We start from the raw sequence: 22,017 nt of genomic DNA on the forward strand, positions 1-22,017 counted from the left end.
TGACACCAATGATGGGGCACTATTCCCCCCACTGACACCAATGATGGGGCACTATTCCCCCCACTGACACCAATGATGGGGCACTATTCCCCCCACTGACACCAATGATGGGGCACTATTCCCCCCACTGACACCAATGATAGGGCACTATTCCCCCCACTGACACCTATGATGGGGCACTATTCCTCCCCCCACGGACACCAACGATGGGGCACTATTCCTCCCCCCACTGACACCAACAATGGGGCACTATTCCTCCCACTGACACCAACGATGGGGCACTATTCCTCCCACTGACACCAGCGATGGGACACTATTCCTCCCACTGACACCAGTGATGGGGCACTATTCCTCCCACTGACACCAATGATGGGGCACTATTCCCCCCACTGACACCAATGATGGGGCACTATTCCCCCCACTGACACCAATGATGGGGCACTATTCCCCCCACTGACACCAATGATGGGGCACTATTCCCCCCACTGACACCAATGATGGGGCACTATTCCCCCCACTGACACCAATGATGGGGCACTATTCCCCCCACTGACACCAATGATGGGGCACTATTCCCCCCACTGACACCAATGATGGGGCACTATTCCCCCCACTGACACCTATGATGGGGCACTATTCCTCCCCCCACGGACACCAACGATGGGGCACTATTCCTCCCCCCACTGACACCAACGATGGGGCACTATTCCTCCCACTGACACCAACGATAGGGCACTATTCCTCCCACTGATACCAACGATGGGGCACTATTCCTCCCACTGACACCAACGATGGGACACTATTCCTCCCCCTGACACCAACGATGGGGCACTATTCCTCCCACTGACACCAACGATGGGGCACTATTCCTCCCACTGACACCAACGATGGGGCACTATTCCTCCCACTGACACCAATGATGGGGCACTATACTTCCCACTGACACCAACGATGGGGCACTATACTTCCCACTGACACCAACGATGGGGCACTATTCCTCCCACTGACAGCAATGTTGGGGCACTATTGCTCTCCCTGATACCAATGATGGGGCACTATTCCTCCCACTGACACCAGTGATGGGGCACTATTCCTCCCACTGACACCAATGATGGGGCACTATTCCCCCCACTGACACCAATGATGGGGCACTATTCCCCCCACTGACACCAATGATGGGGCACTATTCCCCCCACTGACACCTATGATGGGGCACTATTCCTCCCCCCACTGACACCAATGATGGGGCACTATTCCTCCCCCCACTGACACCAACGATGGGGCACTATTCCTCCCACTGACACCAACGATGGGGCACTATTCCTCCCACTGATACCAACGATGGGGCACTATTCCTCCCACTGACACCAACGATGGGACACTATTCCTCCCCCTGACACCAACGATGGGGCACTATTCCTCCCACTGACACCAACGATGGGGCACTATTCCTCCCACTGACACCAACGATGGGGCACTATTCCTCCCACTGACACCAATGATGGGGCACTATACTTCCCACTGACACCAACGATGGGGCACTATACTTCCCACTGACACCAACGATGGGGCACTATTCCTCCCACTGACAGCAATGTTGGGGCACTATTCCTCCCACTGACACCAATGACGTGGCACTACTCCTCCCACTGCAAAATTACAGTTATGAAGTAGCAACGAAAATAATTTTATGGTTGGGGGTCACCACAACATGAGGAACTGTATTAAGGGGTCGTGGCATTAGAAAGGTTGAGAACCACTGCCTTAAAGGGTCATATTACTTGCAGTGGGGGGGCTGGACATTCCCTACACGCAAGTCCAGTATATAACACACAACCAGACTGGAAATATTTGTCTCGACCCAGAGCTTGCGTTAAGCATGCGTCTATTCTGATTACTAGCCACGCCATATATTGGAGGGACCCATGGTGGAAACATCATCTTTAGTTAAGTATTCTTGTTATATTTTATTTATCTGTATCTGTCATTACTTGTAATAAATGTTTTACTTATAAGTATTTGTGTGATCTCTTTTTGCAAATATCCCATTCAACCCCAAAACCCTAACAAAAAACAATAGGATATGAAAACAAGGCTAACGGTCTCAGCTATGCATGAAAACAGGCACTGGGGTGCAGAAAAATGGCAGAAGGGGTTCAGGACTGATGAGTCAAAATTTTAAATATTTGGCTGTAGCAAAAGTCAGTAAATTTGCCAAAGGGCTGGAGAGCTGTACAATAATGAGTGTCTTGCAGGCAACAGTAAAGCATGGTGGAGTTTCCTTGCAAGTTTAGGGCTGCATTTCTGCAAATGGAGTTGGGGACTTGGTCAGGGTCAATGGTGTCCTCAATGCTGCAAAATACAAGCAGATACTTATCCATCATGTCATACCATCTGGGAAACATGTGATTGGCCCCAAATTTATTCTGCAGCAGGACAATGATCCCAAACATACAGCCAATGTCATTAAGAACTATCTTAAGTGTAAAGAAGAACAAGGATTCCTGTAAGTGAAGGTTTGGCCCCCCACAGAGCCCTGATCTTAACATCATGGAATCTATCTGGGATTACAAGAATAAATAGAAGGAACCAGAACCTTTGCTAAATAGAAGAGTAGGTTAGATAATGAAGTTGGCAGTGTCTCCACCCAAGACAGGGACACTATGAACAGAGGGGTTTCACTTCCTAGGAAATTAACCAGTAATCTAATCAAATTAATTAGAAGCAGGTGAACTACTGCAGCCAGAATATAACATTAGCCATAAGCATATAGATGCACACCAGTATGGAAATAATACATATATAATAAAAGATCAAGAATAGTATATACAGTTGCAAGAAAAAGTATGTGAACCCCTTGGGATTACGTGGAGTTTTGCATGAATTGGGCATAAAATGTGCTCTGAACGTCATCTAAGTCACAACAATAGAAGAACACAGTCTGCTGAACATAATACTACACAAACATTAGATGTTGCCATGGTTTAATTTCACATAACATGTAAACATTCACAGTGCAGGGAGGAAAAAGTATGTGAGGCCCTAGCTTAATGACTTCTCCCAGAGCTAATTGGAGCCAGGAGTGAGCCAACCTTGACTCCAATCAGTGTGATGATATTGGATGTGTTGCTGACAGCTGTCCTGCCCTTAAAAAACACGCACCTGTTTTGGGTTTACTGGTTTCAAGAAGCACTGTCTGATGTGAACCATGCCTCGCAGAAAAGAGCTCTCAGAAGACCTACGATCAAGAATTGTTGACTTGCATGAAGCTGGAACGGGTTACAAAAGTATCTCCAAAAGCCTTGATGATCATGTGTCCACGGTAAGACAGACTGTCTACAAATGGAGAAAGTTTAGCGCTGTTGCTACTCTCCCTAGGCGTGGTCGTCCTGTAAAAATGACTGCAAGAGCACAGCGTAGAATGCTGCATGAGGTAAAGAAGAATCCCAGAGTGTCAGCTAAAGACCTACAGAAATCTCTGGCACATGCTAAAATTTTTGTTGACACATTTACAATAAGGAAAACATTAAACAAGAATGGAGTACATGGGAGGACACCACGGAGGAAGCCATTGCTGTCCAAAAAGAATATTGCAGCACGTTTGAAGTTTGCAAAAGAGCACCTGGATGTTCCACAGCACTACTGGCAAAATATACTGTGGACAGATGAAACCAAGATTGAGTTGTTTGGGAAGAACACAACACTATGTGTGGAGAAAAAAAGGCACAGCACACCAACATCAAAACCTCATCCCCACTGTAAAACATGGCAGAGGGAGCTTCATGGTTTGGGGCTGCTTTGCTGCCTCAGGGCCTGGACGGATTGTTGTCATCGATGGGAAAATGAATTCCAGAGTTTATCAAGACATTTTGCAGGAAAATGTACAACCATCTGTCTGCCAACTGAAGCTCCGCAGAGGATGGGTGATGCAACAGGACAATGACCCAAAGCATACAAGTAATTCAACAAAACAATGGCTGCAACAGTACAGAATACGCCTTCTGGAGTGGCCCAGTCAGAGTCCTGACCTCAACCCGATTGAAATGCTGTGGCATGACCTTAAGAGAGGGATTCACACCAGACATCCTAAGAATATTGCTACACTGAAACAGTTTTGTGAAGAGGAGTGGTCCAAAATTACTCCAGATCGTTGTGCAGGTCTGATCTGCAACTACAGGAAACGTTTGGTTGAGGTTATTGCTGCCAAAGGAGGGTCAACCAGTTATTAAGTCCAAAGGTTCACATACTTTTTCCTCCCTGCACTGTGAATGTTTACATGTTATGTGCAATTAAACCATGGCAACATCTAATGTTTGTGTAGTATCATGTTCAGCAGACTGTGGTCTTTTATTGTTGTGACCTAGATGACGCTCAGAGCACATTTTATGCCCAATTCAAGCAAAACTCCACGTAATCCCAAGGGGTTCACATACTTTTTCTTGCAACTGTACATCCTGCAACAGAGCTAGTCTCCCTGCCATCCCCCAGTTCCTGCTTGCTACCCCCCACCCCCAGCATCCTTCACTCTGCTGCCGCCAGCAATCTGCCCCCCTGCCGAGGCGGCACCCTGCTCCTCTGGCCGAGCACCAGAAAGTCTGCTCCCCTGCTGTGCTTGTATGCAGATTCGCCACTTGCAGGCTCCCCTCCTGTCACCCCCCTCCACGGGCACGGCGAGATCCCGCTCTCCTGTGCTCCGTGCCTGCCAGAGACAAAGGACACACTCCCTGTGCGGGGATGGCGTGGAAGGGGCCCATTGCCATAGTAACCTGATGCCAAGTCTTGGGTTACCACGACAACAAGAATGCACCCAGCTCCATATTTAATGTCAGAGCGGACCCCCGGTCGTGTGGCTCCTGGTTGCTTCCCCTGCCGGTGTGAGCAAGGTCTGAGCTGTGGCCAGACCCCCCACTGACCCCCCCTCCCTCTCACTAGCCTCCTCTACTGCGAGCCTGCTATGGAGCTCTCTGCTGTGTGGACTTTAACCCTGCTGTGCCCGGATTTGCCTGTGTGGACTTTAATGGTACCCCGATCTGGTAGCTGGTGAGTGAGTTAACCCCACTGTACCTGGATTTCTCTGCCCTGTGTGGACTTTCTACCCGAAACCCTTGCCAGCGGACTCCAACCCCTGCGGTGCCCTGCCGCTCTGGCCTATTGAACCCGGTAGACTATTGATCCCCTGCTGCCCCATATTGTCACCCTGAGAACCCTACTGCATCGCTGTGTCTTGTTCTGTGGACTAGCTGTTCAATTGTGGGTTCCCCGAAAAAAAAAAACCAATAAACGCCCGCACGTCTGGTTCCATGCATTCTGTCTCTATGTGCTCTCTCTCTGCGCTCCTAGTTTGTCACACATCCAATGTACAACTAGATAATATCAGCAAAGAAGCCTAACAAGAGTCCTGTTGGAATTGTGCACATATACATGGGTAGGTATCATTTTTAATAGAGATACCACCAGATAAATGTTGCAGCAAAGCCCATTTGCAGGGGCCCCTGAGGTTGATCAAGATACTATGTTCATCTTGGTGTCAAAGACCTGAACACAGAATCAGTGATGTTAGGGAGATCCTCCAACCATTGTCCAACTATCCTAGAATGTAGCTTCTCACAAGAAGAAAGCAAGGCGTGATACTAAAACTCAGGGTCAACCTATGTACTCTGCTTCCTAGTCTCTTGTAGCTTCTAATCTGCCATGCAACCAGATCTCTAACTACCTGTGTGCCGTGTGATGCCTAACCTGGCTCTAGCCTATGCTGGTTATTGTGCCCTGAACCAAAACTATAGAATCTGAGACCAGAAAGCACAAGCTTAACTGAAAAAGCTGCATATAAATTATATTGCAATAAACAGGTTCACCTACCAACATACAGCAAGGTGACAACTACACATGAACACTGTATCACAGACTTAGTGATTGGATATAGTGCATGTAAGATAAAAACAAGGGGTCAAATGTACTTCTGTCACCAGTCTTTAGATAAAAACTCCCACAGATATGGGAAACAATAGTAAACATAAAAGCATTTTCCAAATAATCCCTGCTTCTGGTCTGGATTCAGCAACAGCTCTTCCATGGACATGACATGTGTTTCTGACTTTCTTTCTCTTCAGTTTCTCTTTCTGGGGTTTCCAACCCAACAACCCAGAGATAGGAAGTGCTATGCATAATTATTTACTGTATGTGGTAAGCAGCATAATTATTTACAAATACAGACAGACAGCAGATCTCTACATGTTCTTGGTGCTAAAATTCAAAAGTTGATGTATACAGATCTGATTGGACACGAACGATTGCACCATCTTAATGACAACAAAAAAGATGTTTACATGCAATGTTGTCTGTATTTTGTGTCTGGTAAGCAGTTTTTAGAAGTGTTCATGCTTTTAGACATGTTATTTTGGGATCCAGTTCAGGTATTACCATTATCCTTGTCTTGCCTACTTTGATAGGAGGGTGGAAATATTAGAAAAGGTGCTTCCATCTATCTTAGCTACAACTAAGGCTACAATTGGCTGAAACATTTTAGTATCTGTATAATTGTTAATCCTGTATATGTCAAGAAATAAGCTTGCATTGTAGAAACTTCAAAAGTGCTTGTGTTTTGTGGCTCATTACTGTGTACTCCTGGGAAGATGTGTTGCTGTGCATTGCCTGCAGGTTGCACGGTTTCATCTCTGAATACATGGTGAGTTCATCATGTGACCTGCAATGTTTGTTGTGACAGGACATGATGGGTTTTTTATAGAGAGAGCACATCATAAGCTAAAAAGCCTATATAAAAAGAGCATGCAGGGAGAATATGTTTTAATCTATAAATGTTTTGGGTAGCATGAAAAAAACTTATATAGGCATTGCTCCAGCATACACCAGTAAAGGACCTTTAAGCATTCATTTCTTCTATTATGGGATTTAGGCAACAGGCCAATGTATATTCAGGAAACCCTGTATATAGAGGTTAAATTGTTCCCAATTCCAAAAACAAAATGTTTATATATTGCAAATTACTCATCCTTAGAACATTAGTTTTCTTTTTTTAGACTATTTCAAGCAACATTTCATGTTCTAGGTTACAAGGCTCATTTTACTCTATGGAAAAGCAGTATGGATACCTTAGGCTGCTTGCTCCTGGTTTAGGCTACATAACAGCCCCTCCTATCCATAGCATAAAGGTGGTGGTCTCTAGCTTAAGGGTGAATAGGGACTGATAATTCTGCTTGGGAATTCAATGAGGCAGAGTGCACAGGAACTTGAGAGTGTATTGAATTTTTGGCAGGATCAAAAACATGATTTTTTTTTTTTTGCTCCTATCAAACAGATATAACACAGCTATGTCAATTGTATATTTAACAGACCAAATAAAGCAAATAAGAGTTCATTGTGAGCAGTGCCAGATTTAGACCTTGGGGGGCCTGGGGCACTTCATGTTCGGGGGCCCCTCAGCAAGGAGTTCACTACTACACTTGGTGCAAGACACATAAGGAAGGAAGGTCCTCTACAGTCTGCCGATGCTCTGCTATGGCATTCTAGCTGAATTCTGATCCAGGCCCATGCCTGTCCCTAATCTAACCAATCTCATAATTTTGGGCTAAACTTCCTAACAAAGTTTTACCTTATTCGAGATCACGAAGTGTTGGATACGCCCCTTGACCCAATCAGGATAAAGCAGGGGAGTGACCTTCTCTCCCATGTATCGCACTGAGATAAATCGATGCTTGTCATTAACTTCACCCCCACACAATGAGGTTGGGGCTGTTGCCTGGCACTTTCCAACATTTTTTTTTAAACCTTTCCCTTGTTCCATCCACTTGTCTCTCAAACAAGGCAATAAATTCTGCTAAACAGTCATATTAAAACAAACATCTCAATTAGTAAAATAAAATGAGAAGTTGAAATGAAAAACATCTGGCAGAACCCATCATTCCTTTCTTTGCCTCTGAAGTCAGACTTAACTATTCCATATCCTGACAATCACACACCCCCTTTGTTAATTTTTTAAAAATAATAAAACAAGTTTTCTAATTATTACATTTTTATTACAAAATGAAGTCTGGTGCCCCCTTGGCAGGGGGGCTTGGGGCAATTGCTCCTTTTGCCCCTTATAAATCTGGCACTGAATGTGAGGCTTTACACTTTAAATGTTGAAAGAAATTATTTTTATTATGTATAAAATTATCAGCAAATGGATTTTGAGATCTGGGTATTATAGTTTAAAAGCTAAAATTACTCCCATCAGCATGCCAACATCAATGCCATCTAATAAAGTAACTTTTCATCCACTTAGCTGTCTATGTCATGTTCCCTCTCTTATTACAGCTCAGCCTGACACATAGAACATTGCACGACAGCACATAAGACAGAAATAGGCTTAAGACATAACATTTAAATACAATAAAATCTTTAATAACAAAAAAGTCAAACATATTGTCTGGCTTCCATACCCTCCTATTTGACAGTATTAGAGTTGCTACTAAAACTACATGCACATTTTAAGAAAGTCAATGAACGATTCTATATGATTCAAAAGATACAGCAAGACAGAACTGGTTCACATAGGCTGGCATTGACAGTGATTGTCATTAATAATTTAAAACTGTATTGCTGCTTCTAACGCTGCCATGTTATAACACAATATTTAAAGTTTATAAATTTAAAAGATTCCAACAGTGCTTGGAATCCCTTGCTTAGCTACAGTATATGCTAACCTAATCCATAATTAGATGCCTATTATGATAACATAACAATAATCAGTTCAGCCTATTGTGTATACCATAATATATGTATGGGCAGAATTTATGTTGTTTAGCAAGAACATCTAACTGTATTACATGGAGTTGGGGGTTTGTTTAATAAAAAAAAAAGCCATCGTGAATATTCACTTACACAATATTGTGTGTATAATATTATCATTTACTTTTATAGTCAGCTCTATCCTATTCTGGCCAAGAGGTTTTCTTGAAATACCTCAGTCAAAAAAATACCAATAGATGGAGCTGATGATAATAGGAAATAAACATGTTATACACAAAGTGATTATTCGTGATGGCTGTGCAAAGGCATAAGGCATTCACATAGCAAATGTGTTATAAATACACCCAATGCTGTGTTCTGTGTTCATAATAATTAAATGTTATTTGCTTACCTGTCTTGTAGTTAGGAAGTTGAGTTACTCCAGGCCATGTGTCCTCTCTCGGAGTTCCTATTACCTGTAACAAAATGTAATATTTGGAACATACATGTATCAACAGCTGTTTTTAGTGTAACCAAAGCTAATGGAGGCGGTGGCTTGAACCTTGTGCATTCATATGAGAAGCTAAAATCATAGCAACCCCCGAGCATCGTATCTCTCTTTCCTATTTTTGTTACAGTTTTGGAAATTGATCTTAAAAAAAAAACATATCCTTAGCTTAACAGCAGACCTCTGCACCTACAATAATTTATGGATGTTCATGTTTACTTTTAACCTAATCAGTGGGGTCACCAGGGTTGGTGTCACCTGGTGCTGTAAAACATGGTGTCACCCCCCAATAATTCTGTCCCATATAACACTTTGTCCTGATGCTGTGGAGTGACAGCAGGACAGGCAGTAGGGCACTGAGCAGGCTAGCACATCGGTGTGTCTCCCCCCCCCAAGCCTACCACAGTGCCCACAGTACCCCTCCATGTCTCTCAGTCCTCCTTCACATATACCTCTCCTTGTCTCTCAGTCCTCCATGTCTCTCAGTCCTCCTCCAAATCCATCTCATATACCTCCCCTTGTCTCTCTGTCCTCCTCCATATCCCTCTCATTTACCTCTCCTTGTCTCTCAGTCTTCCTCCATGTCTCTCAGTCCTCCTCCACATCCATCTCTTATACCTCTCCTTGTCTCTCAGTCCTCCATATCCCTCTCATTTGCCTCTCTTTGTCTCAGTCTTCCTCCATGTCTTTCAGTCCTCCTCTATATCCCTCTCATATACCTCTCCTTGTCTCTCATTTCGGCTCCACATCCCTCTCATATACCTCTCCTTGTCTCTCAGTCCTCCTCCAGGTCTCTCAGTCCTCCTCCACATCCATCTCATATACCTCTCCTTGTCTCTCAGTCCTCCTCCATGTCTTTCAGTCCTCCCTTCATATCCCACTCATATACCCCTCCATATCCATCTCATTTACCTCTCCTTGTCTCTCAGTCCTCCTCCATATCCATCTCATTTACCTCTCATTGTCTGTCAGTCCTCCTCCATGTCTCTCAGTCCTCCTCCATATCCCTCTCATTTACCTCTCATTGTCTCTCAGTCCTCCTCCATATCCATCTCATTTATCTTTCCTTGTCTCTCAGTCCTCCTCCATGTCCCTCAGTCCTCCTCCATATCCCCCTCATTTACCTCTCATTGTCTCTCAGTCCTCCTCCATATCCATCTCATTTATCTTTCCTTGTCTCTCAGTCCTCCTCCATGTCTCTCAGTCCTCCTCCATATCCCCCTCATTTACCTCTCCTTGTCTCTGTCCTCCTCCACATCCGTCTCATATACCTCTCCTTGTCTCTCAGTTTTCCTCCATGTCTCTCAGTCCCCCTCCATGTCCCTCTCATTTACCTCTCATTGTCTCTCAGTCCTCCTCCATATCCATCTCATTTACCTCTCATTGTCTCTCAGTCCTCCTCCATGTCTCTCAGTCCTCCTACATATCCCTCTCATTTACCTCTCATTGTCTCTCAGTCCTCCTCCATATATGCATCTCATTTATCTTTCCTTGTCTCTCAGTCCTCCTCCATGTCTCTCAGTCCTCCTCCATATCCCTCTCATTTACCTCTCATTGTCTCTCAGTCCTCCTCCATATCCATCTCATTTATCTTTCCTTGTCTCTCAGTCCTCCTCCATGTCTCTCAGTCCTCCCCCATATCCCCCTCATTTACCTCTCCTTGTCTCTGTCCTCCTCCACATCCATCTCATATACCTCTCCTTGTCTCTCAGTCTTCCTCCATGTCTTTCAGTCCTCCTCTATATCCCTCTCACATACCTCTCCTTGTGTCTCAGTCCTCCTCCATGTCTCTCAGTCCTCCCTTCATATCCCTCTCATATACCCCTCCATGTCTCTCAGTCCCCCTCCATGTCCCTCTCATTTACCTCTCATTGTCTCTCAGTCCTCCTCCATATCCATCTCATTTACCTCTCATTGTCTCTCAGTCCTCCTCCATGTCTCTCAGTCCTCCTACATATCCCTCTCATTTACCTCTCATTGTCTCTCAGTCCTCCTCCATATCCATCTCATTTATCTTTCCTTTTCTCTCAGTCCTCCTCCATATCTCTCAGTCCTCCTCCATATCCCCCTCATTTACCTCTCATTGTCTCTCAGTCCTCCTCCATATCCATCTCATTTATCTTCCCTTGTCTCTCAGTCCTCCTCCATGTCTCTCAGTCCTCCTCCATATCCCCCTCATTTACCTCTCCTTGTCTCTGTCCTCCTCCACATCCGTCTCATATACCTCTCCTTGTCTCTCAGTTTTCCTCCATGTCTTTCAGTCCTCCTCTATATCCCTCTCATATACCTCTCCTTGTGTCTCAGTCCTCCTCCATGTCTCTCAGTCCTCCCTTTATATCCCTCTCATATACCCCTCCATGTCTTTCAGTCCTCCCTTCATATCCCTCTCATATAGCCCTCCATATCCATCTCATTTACCTTTCCTTGTCTCCCAGTTCTCCTCCATATCCATCTCATTTACCTCTCATTGTCTCTCAGTCCTCCTCCATGTCTCTCAGTCCTCCTCCATATCCCTCTCATTTACCTCTCATTGTCTCTCAGTCCTCCTCCATATATGCATCTCATTTATCTTTCCTTGTCTCTCAGTCCTCCTCCATGTCTCTCAGTCCTCCTCCATATCCCTCTCATTTACCTCTCATTGTCTCTCAGTCCTCCTCCATATCCATCTCATTTATCTTTCCTTGTCTCTCAGTCCTCCTCCATGTCTCTCAGTCCTCCCCCATATCCCCCTCATTTACCTCTCCTTGTCTCTGTCCTCCTCCACATCCATCTCATATACCTCTCCTTGTCTCTCAGTCTTCCTCCATGTCTTTCAGTCCTCCTCTATATCCCTCTCACATACCTCTCCTTGTGTCTCAGTCCTCCTCCATGTCTCTCAGTCCTCCCTTCATATCCCTCTCATATACCCCTCCATGTCTCTCAGTCCCCCTCCATGTCCCTCTCATTTACCTCTCATTGTCTCTCAGTCCTCCTCCATATCCATCTCATTTACCTCTCATTGTCTCTCAGTCCTCCTCCATGTCTCTCAGTCCTCCTACATATCCCTCTCATTTACCTCTCATTGTCTCTCAGTCCTCCTCCATATCCATCTCATTTATCTTTCCTTTTCTCTCAGTCCTCCTCCATATCTCTCAGTCCTCCTCCATATCCCCCTCATTTACCTCTCATTGTCTCTCAGTCCTCCTCCATATCCATCTCATTTATCTTTCCTTGTCTCTCAGTCCTCCTCCATGTCTCTCAGTCCTCCTCCATATCCCCCTCATTTACCTCTCCTTGTCTCTGTCCTCCTCCACATCCGTCTCATATACCTCTCCTTGTCTCTCAGTTTTCCTCCATGTCTTTCAGTCCTCCTCTATATCCCTCTCATATACCTCTCCTTGTGTCTCAGTCCTCCTCCATGTCTCTCAGTCCTCCCTTCATATCCCTCTCATATACCCCTCCATGTCTTTCAGTCCTCCCTTCATATCCCTCTCATATAGCCCTCCATATCCATCTCATTTACCTTTCCTTGTCTCCCAGTCCTCCTCCATATCCATCTCATTTACCTCTCATTGTCTCTCAGTCCTTCTCCATGTCTCTCAGTCCTCCCCCATATCCCTCTCATTTACCTCTCATTGTCTCTCAGTCCTCCTCCATATATGCATCTCATTTATCTTTCCTTGTCTCTCAGTCCTCCTCCATGTCTCTCAGTCCTCCTCCATATCCCTCTCATTTACCTCTCATTGTCTCTCAGTCCTCCTCCATATCCATCTCATTTATCTTTCCTTGTCTCTCAGTCCTCCTCCATGTCTCTCAGTCCTCCTCCATATCCCCCTCATTTACCTCTCCTTGTCTCTGGCCTCCTCCACATCCGTCTCATATACCTCTCCTTGTCTCTCAGTCTTCCTCCATGTCTTTCAGTCCTCCTCTATATCCCTCTCACATACCTCTCCTTGTGTCTCAGTCCTCCTCTATGTCTCTCAGTCCTCCCTTTATATCCCTCTCATATACCCCTCCATGTCTCTCAGTCCTCCTCCATATCCATCTCATTTACCTCTACTTGTCTTCAAGTCCTCCTCCATGTCTCTCAGTCCTCCTCTATATCACTCTCATATACCTCTCCATGTCTCTGTCTGTCTCCCACTCTCTCAGGTTTGCGCATCTGTCAGATTCTCCATCTTGTGACCGGCCTGCTGGCTCTGCTGCATCCATGGAGATGCATGTGGGTGGAGCTCTAGATTGTCCCACACTCTCCATTGCTTGTGCTGCTGCCAATGACAGTATGCCACTGCCCATTTTTCTGTGCAACCTGAGGAAGTTTTCTATTGGCTGCCGGGCTGTCAGGTGTTCTGTGTGCAGCCTTAGCAACCAACTGCTCCTAGGGATACTGAACGTGGCAGTAGGCTTCCCTGTACAGGATGTGGCTGTCCTTATAAATGTGGCCCGGTGGTTGCTGCCCACAGGGCCGGGCCTAATGTCACCCCTCTGGTCACCCCTCTGTCACTTCCATAGTGATGCCATTGTAACCTATTAAGTGGTCATGTTTAATTATCCTTCACTTTTGTTGCATTTTCAATTTTTAGCATCTAACTTGTTATTTATAACTCCAACACTGAGTCAGAATCGTATATACAGTACGCTTAACACCTCAACCTTGGTTTTATACCTTAGCATGTATGCGACTATAACCACTGTATGATGATATCTTTTTATATTGGCCCTGAAGAAAGGACAAGCCACATTCCCTCAAAACATGTTAGCTGTATATTATTATTCCAGACTTTGGAACTTAAGTAAACCATCAAGTTGTACAACGTTCTTTACTAGGTGCTTATCATACACTCACAGATTGTTCAGCAAGCTAGGGCCATAGTACACACAGGGGACCCCAACAATTCCAACACGTTTCACAACAAAACAACCCCACCTGGATTAATATCTGTCCAGCATTCCCACACACCATATATAAGCATAAAAGGGAGGAATCAACATACCACACCAACATGCCACTTCTGAAGAAGTAAAATATTAGCTTGCCTTTGTGTGCAAATTATTCTTTCATTGTAGATCTTTTTATATCAGAAGTTATTTTGTGTTAGGACTTGTTTAAAGTTATTGCAAACCTCAGACAAAGCATAATCTTTTACAGCAAACTTCTCCAACCAGGGTGCCCAGGGACTCTGGGGTGCCTTGAGGTTCCTTTTAGGGTCTAAAAATTGCCCAACATTTGTATACAAGCCAGTGGGTGGAACAAGCCTTTTAGTTACACAAAACCCGAGGATTTGATTTATGCACCATTATGACCTTTTAGTTTCTGGTTTCCTAACAACCAATGACATCATTGGTTGATATGGAGGGTGTTTTTTTTTTGCCTGCACAGCATCCTTGCTTGACCCTCCCCTGCCCATCTCCATCAGTGCTGGGGTCCCATTACCTGAGTGATGGAAAAAAACTGAGGGAGAAGAGAAACATTGAAATACTAATCAGTTCCAGTGTGCAAAAGTGTATTTGCTTTGGAAGAATAAATCACCTCTATCATTGGCTGTCCTACATGTATGGATGTTGCTGTGCCATATAAAACTATTCAAATAGTTTTTTACATTTTAGAATGGAGTGTCTTGAAAATGTCCATAATTTTAAAGGATGTCTTGAGACTTTCTATAATTTTAAAGGGTGCCTTGACTGAAAACAGGTTGAGAAACACTTCTCTATAGTGTGTACTTGTTTCTAAGGGGTTCATTTACTAAAGCTGGAGGGTGCAAAATCATTCTCACTTCTGCATAAAACCCAATCAGCTTCTAGCTTGTTCAATTAAGCTCAGCAATAAAACCTGGAAGCTGATTGGTTTCTATGTAGAAGTGAGCCTGATTTTGTACTCTCCAGCTTTAGTAAATACACCCCTAAGTGTCATGTCTCTCTGCTGCTTAGTTCGGCTGTTATCAACGTCTGACAAGTTTTCCTGACACCAAAACAAAATGGTGACGAGGGCGGGACCTCCAGCAGATTGACAGCTTCAGCTCTGTTCCTGTGAGCTGTGTGTGTGTGTGTGTGTGTGTGTGTGTGTGGGGGGGGGGGGGGGGGGGTTCCGTCCCACCAATCAGCTCTTAGAGCTCTCCTCACTGAGCTCTACAGAGTGTAACTTCTGTTCCCCACCCCCCTTTTTCTGAACTCTCAGACAAGCTTTAGAAATGCAGCACTTTGAACAGCTGCAGAGAGGAGAGGGCTGCAGATAAAGGTACAACTTATGTAGGAGGATCTGTTTAATCTCTGTGTGTCATCTCATTGGGTATATGTAAGAGCTTACAACCACTTTAAGGGGTTAGGCTCTCCATACGTTTAGGGGCTATATACTATAATAGGGGGAGAGGTTAGGTGACTGGATGCTAGAGTTGAGAAACTGATTCTCCACCAAAAGTGAACTGTAATGAGTTGCAGTGAAATGGTAACCGTACAAAACCTTCAGAAGTGATTGAAAATCAGTGGCTCAAGACAACTGGTACCCAGAAGACCAAATACTTTTATATTCCTCTCTGAATACCACTTCAGTGTGAAACTCACTCTCTTTAACCATTTGCCCTCCTAAGGATTTACCCCCCTTCCTGACCAGGCCAGGGTGCCAGGATGCAACACTGCACACAAATGAAATTTAAGTCCTTTTTTTCCTACGAATTGAGCTTTCTTTTGGTGGAATTTGATCGCCTGTGTGTTTGTTTGTTTTTTTTTGCGCTATAAAAAAAAAGACCGACAATATTTTTGACTTTTTTGCTATTAAACATGTCCAGTAACAAAATTTAAAATTTCATCATAAATGTAGACCAAAATGTATTCTGCTACATGTCTTTGCTAAAAACAAATCCCAATACATTTAAATTAATTGGTTTACGTGAACGTTATAGCGTGTACAAATGGCGGTATATATACTAGAATTTTGGGGGGTTTTTTACTAGTAATGGCAGCGATCAGCGACTTTTAATGGGACTATGGCGGGCATTATGACACTGGGGGGAACTGACTTGGTGTCACTGACATCCCCAGTGACACCAATACAGTGATCAGTGCTAAAAAAAAACCACTGACACTGTACTGACACTGGGCAGGAAGGGGTTAACATGAGGGGTGATAAAAGGGTTAAATGTGTGCCAGAAGTGTTTTACTGGGGGGCGGTGTGTTGGTTGCTCACTGTAAGCACACTGCTTTGGATGGCTGTGCTGTGCACAGCCATGCAAAGCAGTGTGCCCAAGCCGACAGGGAAGAGGACTGTTAGTAACAAAGCAGCCTTCCTCCCTGTTGGAGATCCTCGGTAATATATATACATGATTTTGCGCACCCCTGCAGCAGTATATCTGCTTTAGGGTGGCAGGGATGTGGCTAAATGGTCATTGCATGTTCATATGAGCTAATCTTCCAGCAATACATAAACAGCTTGATATAATCCCACACAAGGCCCGGTTTTGCCATCCTTGTGTGAATTTTGTGTTTCACTTGCTGTACACCATACCTTCCAACTTTTTGAGATGGGAATGAGGAACACCTATTAGCAAATGTAGGTAGGCATAGGAAACACCCCCCTTAAAGGAGAATTATACAAAAAAAAAATTTTTGTTAAAGTGCTTTTTTTATGCCACTACTGTTCCTTTACACTGGCTTTTATAATTTACAGATGCAACAATTTAGGAACTTGGTGAACGGTTTAGCACTGTGAAACACTTTTTTAAAGCTAAATAGTGCATTTTATATACAACTAGATAGTTCAGACCAAAATAAGGGACAAATGAGGAGTAAAGAGGGACAGAGGGACTTTTTTCATATTTTCATATTTTTTTCTAATTAAATAATTGCATCACTTTCCAGACCAAGAGATATGAATCCTGGAACAGAGCTCAATCACACCAAAATGTACGTATTACGGCCCTTTTATAAGGGCAGCCAGGGGGTAGTAAAAACAGTCAGTTGAGCCACAGTTTTACCACCATAAACTCACCTAAATCCCAAAATGCAGGCGGTGGGGTATGTACACATTTCGAAAACCACAATTAATTTGCAGTGGCCATGATGCAAAGCAAATTTAACATTGCCTGTCAAGTTCATAGGCAGTATTTCTTGTGAAACTCGTCTATTCATGTCAAACTGTGGCACATTAATCCCATTCAAAACTAGTACTATAGACAGAAGAAAACTCAGCCAATTATAGTTCCTGACCTAGGAATTGGGCTCTGCATTACATTAGCCTAACACACGCTATGCTGGCATGCCTTATAGGTATTCTACATGTTAAAGACTCCATTTTAACTGGCTTGAATAGCAAATTTCAAGTGTATGTACCCATTTATTTTGCCTGTACTGGAAAAGTTTGCACAACACATCTAATATAAACAAGCTCTGATGTTCAGGCAGATTGTGTTGTCACCATAATGCTGTATGTATAAAATCTGCAGTAAAGAATATTTGTCCCCCCTTTTTTGTGAAGTCTGTGTCTTATATAAAAGGAAAAAGAGCGATAAAGATCCAACTTCATAAGAAATTGTATTTATACATTGATTGACAAGCTCGGTAATTCTTGAAAGACAAAATTTGAATGATAAATGTTCCTTTTTTAACTTGCAGCACTGTGATCAAAGCATACACCCTGTGAAGTGGGGCCTTCTGCAGGCTGAGTGGGGAAAGCCTAGGAAAGGTCAGGCAATGAATAAAAGATGTAAAATGATGTTACATGCAGATACATTAAGAACCCCCGCTATCACTTTCTAGGTGTAGATCGTGCATTTCTAGAAATGTTAAACAAGTTCTGATAGACATGGGATAAATGTTTCCTTTACCACTAAAAACTTTCCATGTGTTAAACTCTGACAAGTCTCCAGCCACTTTATGAGCACTTCAATCCATTAAAGCAATATTAAGTCTACAAGCAAACATTTATTCTATTGCATCTTATAAATCTTAGATGTGATGGCTGCTCCTTTTTTAGGCTTGCTTTTTTTCATGTTCATCTTGAGATCCAGCGAGCAAGTCTGTTTTTATTTTCAAAAGCACAAACCCTCTGGTAAAATGATCAGCTTTTATTTTTTTGTGTAAAACCTTTATCCCAAAAGGAAAGAAAATGTTTCTGTGACTGATTATAAAGTGTGAACTTGAGTTTGGCTTCAATTTGTTATTTGTATTTATACCTGCCAATACATTTAACATTTCCCTTCCCCCCATACTGACAATGATGCGTACTGATGTGCCTCCAATGCTTGTTCATCCAGAGTTGTGTCTCACCTAGGCCCCATTCACACTTGCGTGTTTTTTAAACACAACGCAAAACACACAAAATTGTGCATTTTGCAGCTTGTCTCGGAAACACTCTGCAATCATGGGTCATGCTTGCGGTGCCATTAATTGTTAATGGAACCCTAAGCAAAGGTAGCAAACACGTGTTTAGCTGCGGGACAAAACGGGCAACAAATGTGCCAAAACAAGCACTGAAATAACGCCACAACCAAAAAGGTTCTGGAACTACTTTGGGGTATTTGCCGTGCATAGGGCTGCCAATTGAAGTGAATAGGTTGTCCTAGGCACGACTCGCGTTAAAGCGTGAAAATTGTGCACCCCCAAATTGGGATCTTACAGCACAATGATTGCTGCGGGAGCCCAGCGCAGCAATCATTGTGCCTTCAAAAGCTCCGATCTCCCTATCACAGCAGCTCACATTGAGCTGTGATCTGGAAACAGGGAAAAAAGTTTAATTCTAACAGTGATGAGAACACTTTGAATTACAGTAATAAAAGCCCCATCAGCGCCCCCTTACATTTTTCAGAAAATGAACGCCTTTACTGCTGTCTGATCAATGCTTGCATGCAAAGGTATCTGGCTTCAGACTGGAGCTACTGGAGCTCCACGCTAGACAGGAAACATGTGAACTCCACTAACTCAAGTTGTGTCTATTGGTTGTGTTACATTAACCACTTCAAGTCTGGACACTTTCACCCCCTTCCTGTCCAGGCTTTCAGTGATATCACACTTTGAATGACAATTGCGCGGTCATGCAACACTGTACCCATGTGACTTTTTTAGCATTTTTTTGAGACAGATAAAACTTTATTTTGGCAGTATTTATTCACCACTGGGATTTTAATTGTTTGCTATATAAATGAAAGTCTAAAACTTTTGAAAAAAAAAGTGTTTTTCTTATAGAATTTTGCAAATAAATAATCCTTCATAAATCTTGGCCAAAATGTATTCAGCTATCTTTTTAGTAAAAGAAAAATAACCCAAATTAGTTTAACCAAAAATTATAAATGTAAACAAATTTTTTTTTTTACATTTTATGTTTTTTTTGCTTTTTTACTGACTGTCACCCTAGCAGTACAGTGTCACCATAGTAGGGGATGATGAAGATTTTTTTTTTCTTTGTTTACACTGATTGCTTTTACACCCATAAAGGATGTAAAAGCAATAATTTCTATTTCTCTCTGGCTGCATTCCTGCAGCCAGTGAGAAATACTGTGTGAGCTGTGATTGGTCACAGCTTGTCACATAGTACAAGGCTGTTGTGAATAGCCTTGTACCATGTGACCTCTGATCATTCACAGATTTCACAAGTAGTAAGCAATGATGTCAGGAAGTGACATCTTGTTTACTACTGCTCATGTGATCACTGATTGGCCAATCAGTGATCACATGAATCGGGACCTTACACAGAGGTGCAGTACAGCGATCAGTGTCCTCCGGACACAGTGGGCACCGGATAATGCTCCCAGGGAGCGCACACAGACAGTGAATGCGGGTGATGTTTAGAAAAGTCAGCTCACTTCTGGCAGTTTATAGACATGGGCCGGGCGGGAAGTGGTTAAAGTTCATTTAAGGATACAATCACCTTTCGTAACATCTTACATGTCCCACACATATTCAGGGTGTAACATATTACGAACAAACCCCCCCCCCGATCCCCCATTGTTACAGCTAGTGGGGGATCTTTTTCCCCTGCTAGCTGTCACAATTTAAAAGAAACACAACTGTGTGGGGCTCTGCCAGCCCAGCAGCATCATTCATTTACAGTATTCTGTAAATGAAAACACTACAAGTTCCAACAATCTTTGCAGATGTTGGCTTGTAGTTCTCAATTAAGCGGAGCACTGTGGTAGTTCATTTATTCTGTCAGTGAATATCCACTTCCCCGTATGATGTATGGGCACACAGATACACCGACAGGTCTGCAGGAGACCTGCATGGCACCAACGATCTGCTGACCACTGGTACCATACTTTAGAGTCTCCAGAAACAAAAAAAAATAAACGCACATTTTTTACCTTTTTCTTTAAAAAAAAAACCTTTGAGTGGAGGTCACATTTTTCCGATCGAGAGTGGAGCTCCAGTCTACAGCCATTTGTTGTTTTTTACAGTAAAGTTCATTAGAAAAAAAATTGGAATGGTGGTCACGTTTCCTGTCAAGAGTGGAGCTTCAGTCTGCAGCCAGACACCTTTGTTGCTATTTACTAAATATTTGTAACAAGCAAAATGTCAGAATGGTGCTGTTTACCCAACCATGACACTGATCCAGTAAGTATGAGAGGCTAGGATGTTGATTCACAGGGTTTTCTCAGGACATGCCTATAAGAGATAATGGGGTTATTTACTAAAACTGGAGAGTGGAAAATCGGGCGCAGCTATGTATAGAATTAGCATCCAGTTTTTTCTAAAAAATGTAAGTGAACAAGCTGAAGTTAGAAGCCGATTGGCTACCATGCACAGCTGGACCAGATTGTGCACTCTTCAGTTATAGCAGATCAACCCCAATACATCCCTACCAGAACTTACTAACCTTGCTGGCTTTGAAAGATGGCAGGTTGCAGAGTTGACATCTTTGTAACAAGTGTTTCAGAGTACGGATATTGTCTTTTCAAACCTACAAGAGAAGTTCTCCTTGCCCAGACATGCTTTTTTTTCTATATAAAGTTGCAGCACCAAACACAAAGGTGTAGTACTCCTCTTTTCTACTCTCACTTCCCATTATAGGCTTAAGTGGGAGAAACCAGAAATACCTAATTGCCAACATATATGAACCTTTATTCACAGCTTGTCAGCGTAGACTGGCCATCACTGGTAAGGCAGAATGGAGAAGGAACCTGGACACTATGTGAGTAAATGGATGTACAGTATACTTTGGAAGCTATTCCTTTAACCTCCTTATCTGTCAGGCTCCGCCCAACAGGATCTCTAGTGGTCCACAGAACGGGATTCCCCAGGACACGGAGTCTAAGTCCCAGTCTGCCTTTTCACCAGAGCCCCTGATGGTGGGGATGGACTTGGTGCAAGACTGGAACCAGGTCGCGACCCCTGGGTGCACCCAACTATGTTAGAGGGGTCCCGCTGAGGGTATGTGCCCGGGATGAGCCTGCTCTGAAGGGGCTGACAGGTCCAGGTCCAAGGGGGATGGGGGGATGACTGCCAGGAGTGAGCATGGTCAGACTAGCTGGGTCGGTAACAGTGGGGACAGGTGCGGTACCAAGCAGCAGACAAAGAGTAGTCAGGTCACACGCAGGGTTCAGTAACAGAGGGTCCAAATAATAGTAACGACAGGCAGAGGAATGGTCAGGGACGAGCCAGGGGTCAGAGCAGGAGTAGGTCAGCATGGATCAGAACAGGCAGGGTCGGCAACAAGGAACGCACTACAGGAACAAGACCTTGCGGCAATGAGGACATTGCCTGGCCCGTTTAAATAGCGCGCCCTGCACCGTCACTGGTGCCAGGCGCGCGCCCGCGTGCACGAGTGCGCATGTGCGGCCGCAATTGCCACCGCAGATGCCCAGGTCCTAATGCCCGCA

The 22,017-nt window shown here is 43.9% G+C and overlaps 1 protein-coding gene across 3 annotated transcripts in view; it reads right to left on the bottom strand.

The window, feature by feature from the left end:
- CDK15 (cyclin dependent kinase 15) overlaps positions 1–22,017 on the bottom strand; it is a 225,456-nt gene that overhangs the window by 107,619 nt on the left and 95,820 nt on the right. For all 3 annotated transcript variants that reach the window (XM_089670519.1, XM_089670521.1, XM_089670524.1), the window contains one exon: positions 9,140–9,203. In XM_089670519.1, the coding sequence (XP_089526645.1) occupies positions 9,140–9,203 (64 nt within the window). The remainder of the gene's footprint in view (positions 1–9,139; positions 9,204–22,017) is intronic.

This window comes from Staurois parvus, unplaced genomic scaffold (assembly GCF_062004578.1).
Source record: "Staurois parvus isolate SC_StPar_1 unplaced genomic scaffold, SC_StPar_1.0 ptg000011l, whole genome shotgun sequence".
Classification (NCBI taxonomy): domain Eukaryota; kingdom Metazoa; phylum Chordata; class Amphibia; order Anura; family Ranidae; genus Staurois; species Staurois parvus.